This window comes from Manis javanica, chromosome 6 (genome assembly GCF_040802235.1).
Source record: "Manis javanica isolate MJ-LG chromosome 6, MJ_LKY, whole genome shotgun sequence".
Classification (NCBI taxonomy): domain Eukaryota; kingdom Metazoa; phylum Chordata; class Mammalia; order Pholidota; family Manidae; genus Manis; species Manis javanica.
In genome coordinates this window covers 126865699-126870761 of record NC_133161.1, presented here as the reverse complement: position 1 = coordinate 126870761, position 5063 = coordinate 126865699, and the positions used below count along the sequence as shown (strand labels likewise).

General features: G+C 36.2%; 1 protein-coding gene across 1 annotated transcript; it reads right to left on the bottom strand.

Moving 5' to 3' along the window:
• Window positions 1–2247: 2247 nt before the first annotated feature.
• LOC140850269 (olfactory receptor 4P4-like) lies at window positions 2248–3186 on the bottom strand. The gene has a single exon (XM_073240014.1). The coding sequence runs from the start codon at window positions 3184–3186 to the stop codon at window positions 2248–2250; it is 939 nt and encodes a 312-aa protein (XP_073096115.1).
• Between the last annotated feature and the right edge of the window lie 1877 nt (window positions 3187–5063).

The following is a 5063-nucleotide window of genomic DNA, read 5'->3' as shown; positions in this document are numbered from 1 at the left end:
TGTGTGTGAATATATATATTTAGAGAGTGAATAATACATATATATGTGAATATATATATATACAGAGAGAGAGAGAGAGAGGAGTGAGACACAGAGACAGAGAAAGAGAGGATGAATGGAAAAGTGGTATTATTGCCAAATATTGCATTTGAAATATATATCAAGCCCAAGTGCAATGTAAAAATCCAATTCCACATGAAAAAAGTTTAAGTAACATATTCAAATAATGATGTAGCACAAAATCACAATATGAGAAAATAATTTTCCTGATGAAACATCTTTAAGGATTTCCTCAAAGAAGAATCCTAAGAAGGAAAAAAGCTCCTCATAATTGGGGAAAGACATTTTGACACACTTCAGAGACCCTCCTTGGGAGAAAAGCATTTGAGTAATTTTCTAATGGAATTTAATGTGATAAGAACATCTTCAGGGGATGCTGGATTCATTCCTCAAACTGTAGTTTACTTAAAAACTTTAACCATGCATTCCTCCATTGTGTCTACTCTAAAAATCTCATTGAACTCTACTTCTACTTTTCTCTCCTAAACATGTCACTTTCAAAAATGAAATCTCTAATCTCACTTTTATGATTTCTCCCTTGCAGTCAAACTTGAAATAAAACTTTGACAGTTGCCATCAATTTATACATTATTTTTTCTTTACATGAACATTTAAATGCCTGTCTAGGTTGCAGTTTCATGTTTAGAATAATTTTAATCCTCTCAGTTTCAGTTTACTCATCTGTAAAATAAAATGTTAGATCACTATTTCAACACTAGAGTGTTAGAGTTACCTTTAATGAACTAACGTAATGGGCATTTGTCATGATGTAGACTGCATAATCATTTCAGCAAAGATTCAGTTACATTTCTGGATCAACTGCTCTGACAACAACAATTCTCTTGAATTTTTAATGCCTATACAAACATGTCCCTTTTAAGGACAAGTCTCTAAATCATATTTCTCCATTTTCGCTTCTCTAAATTTTCATCATACACTGTGCTATGGCATTATTTTGCCTTACTATGTATGTATTCATTTATACATTCAGTCTATGTTACTTCCTCCCTAACCTGTGCAACATAATGCTTTACTTCACTCCATCATATTATTTTCATAATGTCCAATGAGTCCTATTTTATTAAATAATCAAGAAAAATGATTATTTGAAAACATTCAATTCTATAGATTATAAATATCCATATATATAGAAGTTCTATAGTAACTGGAATTTTGTAGTTTTAATTTTGATCGCAATCGAAAAAATATATATTTAAGCAATCTCTACTTTAGGTAGTTTTACTACCAGTATTTATATTTGTTTTTACAAGTCGATTGGTTCTGAGTAATATTAGCTGGAGATTCCACAATGTCAGTGCCTCCAGCCTTTTCACTAGGGTGTCCATACTTCCCAGACATTCAAAAGTAGACAACCCACCTCATCTCCTGACACAATCCCACTTTTATATCTACTGTCTCAGCATAATTATTGGTAGATCCACTCTTCTACACTCAAATGGGGATCAGTTTGAATAAAAAATTATATAGCTACCCTGTTTATTACCAATACCATGCTTTCATTACTATATAAAGGGGATTTTAATAGTGAACATCCCTGTAATTATTAAAAGTTTGTGATTTTTTAAAATGATCTAATTAAAATAATTTTAGAAAAACTTTAAATTTTGTACAACCATTATTTCTGACATAGATAATATTTTTCTGTTTAAATCCTGTGTACATAATGTTTACTTTTAAACAGTTGCAATGAATATGGAAAATCATCAGCTGAATAGAAAATATAATTCTACATTTCTGATGCTCCTTTCTGGTGAGAACACAGGGAGGAATTCAATTCATCTGGGCTCTTTAAGTTTGGGACGATCAGTATGAGTGCAGCTTCGGTGCATTTGGAGATTCATTTGTGCAACCAAAATATAGAGAGATTAGAAAGGTGACCTCCAGCAGGCAACTAATGGATAAAATCCAAAGGCAAAAAATATCAAAGCAGGGGCAGCAGAACTTTGAACAAGGAAATGATGAGTCAAGTTACCTGGGAAAGATGTTAAAAAAAAAAAAAGAAATACAAGTCAATAAAGAAAGAAGAAAAACCTTCCAATTAAATTATAATATTAATCAATTGACAGCAGTGTCTATGCTTATTTTTATTAGAGCAAAGTTCATGGCTTAATTAAGATACAGCAAATATCACTTGAATAGTGTATGTAACGAGGGGAAAAGTGCCTTTCAGATGATTTGCCTCCTGATCCAAAGTGCTTCTTGGCACCACACTTTCCTCAAGGCATTTTTCATCTCCATATTCCTGAGTGTGTAGATCAGAGGGTTGAGCATGGGAGCAATGATGGTGTAGAAAAGAGCAAACACTTTATCTTCTGGAAAAGTGGTGGCTGGTCTGATGTAAGTGAAGAGAACAGGCACAAAGAAGAGAACAACAACCATGATGTGGGAGCTGCAAGTGGAAAGAGCTTTGGTGCGGCTCCCAGCAGGGTGGGACCTGATGGTGTACAGTATCAGAAAGTAAGACACCATCAGAACCACGAAGATGCCTAAGCCCATGGAGCCCGAATTGGCAACCACTAAGATCCCAACCTTGACGGTGTCCGTGCAGGCCAGTTTCAGCAAAGGATACACATCACAGAAATAGTGGTCTATCTCATTGGGGCCACAGAAAGGTAAGTTGACGGTGAAGATACACTGGACAAAGGAATGCAGAAATGCCCCAGCACAGCAAGCAAGGACCATCGCATAACACCTCTGCCTGTTCATGAGGATGGTGTAGTACAGGGGCTTGCAGATGGCGACATTGCGGTCATAGGCCATCACTGTAAGAAGAAAGACCTCGATTCCCCCAAAGAAGTGCAGGGCAAAGAGCTGAGCCATGCAGCTACTATAAGAAATCTTGTTACATTTTGCCCACAGGTCTGTGAGTAGTTTGGGTGTCACTGTAGAGGTATAACACAAATCTGAGAAGGCGAGGTAATTAAGGAAGAAATACATGGGTTGATCAATTAGCTGACTGCATGTGATAGAGATCATTATGAGCAAGTTTCCCACCCAAATAGCTATGTAACAAAATAAAAATAGTAGAAAGCACAAGTTTTTAATTTTCTTGTCTTGGGACAGTCCCAACAGAGCAAATTCAGTGACGTTGTTGTAGTTTTCCATGGTCTAATGCAGTTAGGACTCAAAAGATTTGTCTGGAAAAAATGACAAGTCAATATGAGAAATAGTGACTACGCATGGTGTGAAACAGAGTGACGACTGTTGTGGAAACAAATTCATTTATTCAATCAGCTTCTTTTAGTATATGTTAAAGTAATTAATCCTAAACTTTGTAATAGGCTTACCATGTAATTATTCAGATCAGCCTATTTTCTAGAGTGAAAGGAAATGGGAGTAATAGTTACACTTGCTCAAGTCATAAACAAAGATGCACAGTCATCTGCTGTATGATGTGCAAGGTGAGCTCCGGGGATGGATGCATTTCTTTCCTTGGACTAGCTTGCCTGCTTGAGAGGCTGAAGCAGCCAGGCTTGAAGTGAAGTAAACACAGTGCGTTGTGCAATTACAAGTCAGAACCCTGTCCTTATTTGATATTTTTATTGTGAAATTTGCATTTTAAAATATTGTCTTCAAAACTTAATATCTTAATTATTGAGTTTGCCCCCAAGGCAAGTACCTCATTTGCCCCACCCTAGTCCTGATCCAGAGCTGACAGCGTTACATCTTTACCAACATTATATGGAGCAATAAAGAAATATGATACCAGCGAAGCCTCAGTGGCTGGGATATTTCTTTTGGCTTAATAGATAGAGGGGAAAAAATTAAATATATGAAATAGAGAACCAGTGAGTGTCTCGGAGGCTGAGCTGAAACAGCGTGTGCAAGTGTGAATGGTGCTTGATTGACACACATTGCACTTCAATCTTTCTTTTTAAATAAACGAAAGATTGCATGAATTGATAAATTATGATTTCACCATTTTCTCTTGTTATTTTTAAAGGTAATTGAATGATTTCCTTTAGAAAAAATGACAATTTCATAAATAGTTCATCGCAAGAAATATTTTTCAGAATATCTCACATATAAGAGCTGTAACACTGATCCTTCACTGAAATGTACTGAAGTCACGAAAAGTTACTATATAAAATGTTTGTAAAACTCAAAGAGGAAAATGCACATATAAAATGAACATACTTACAAAAAAATTAATGCTATATACATATATGAAAACATTTTCTTTTGTTTGAAATTATTTACTATAGGGTGGTTGGATTTTTACTTACCAGGTGATTATTTCACTAGATAAATTCCTTTACTTGGAACAAAATGACGTGCAGTGTTTTAAACTCAGTCAGAATAAATGCTTAACGTTACTGCTGAAGATTAATGAATTTCACTGTGCAGTCAGCCCAGGTCAGTCCTGGTTCTACGACTTTTTATTCCTGTTTTCCTTGTAGAGAGAAGCATTCCTTCCTGGCTTTTGAAAGCAAAAGGAGGTAAAATCATCACTGGCATTTATGTTGAAAAGGTATTTGTTTATTTTCTAACCAGAAATGTTTATATCCACTGTGGTTTCAAGGGTGGAAATGTACAGATAAGTTTTCTGTTTAATTTCCAAGTGGCATTTGAAGATTACCTGGGAGAGTAGAGCCCCAAACCTCCCTCTCACTTTTTCCATGGGAGGAAATATTTCCCAAAAGAGCAATTGGCCAGTGCACAGGAAATCCTCAGTGGCGGCAGACAGGATTCTGGTTTGTGGATCTCAGTCATCCTCTTTTCCCAGCTGCCTGGGTTCTTACTCATTGGTCTAGGCTTAAAGTGGCCATAGTGGTAGCGATGCAGGCTATTGCAAGAGCTGAACAATATGGAATTGCCCTCATGGAGGTTCATCTGCTTCTGCTACTAGTGAGGACAAAATGTTTGCAGTTATTATGCCATGTAACAAACAACCCCAAACCTGGTGGTGTAAAACAACCAATTTGCTATGCACATGGACTCTGTGGATCAGGAATTTGGACACAGTGAGGATGGCTTGTCTA

What these genes read in the sequence shown, in the direction of transcription:
- LOC140850269 (XM_073240014.1), bottom strand. Translation starts at nt 3,186, where the DNA reads ATGGAAAACTACAACAACGTCACTGAATTTGCTCTGTTGGGACTGTCC.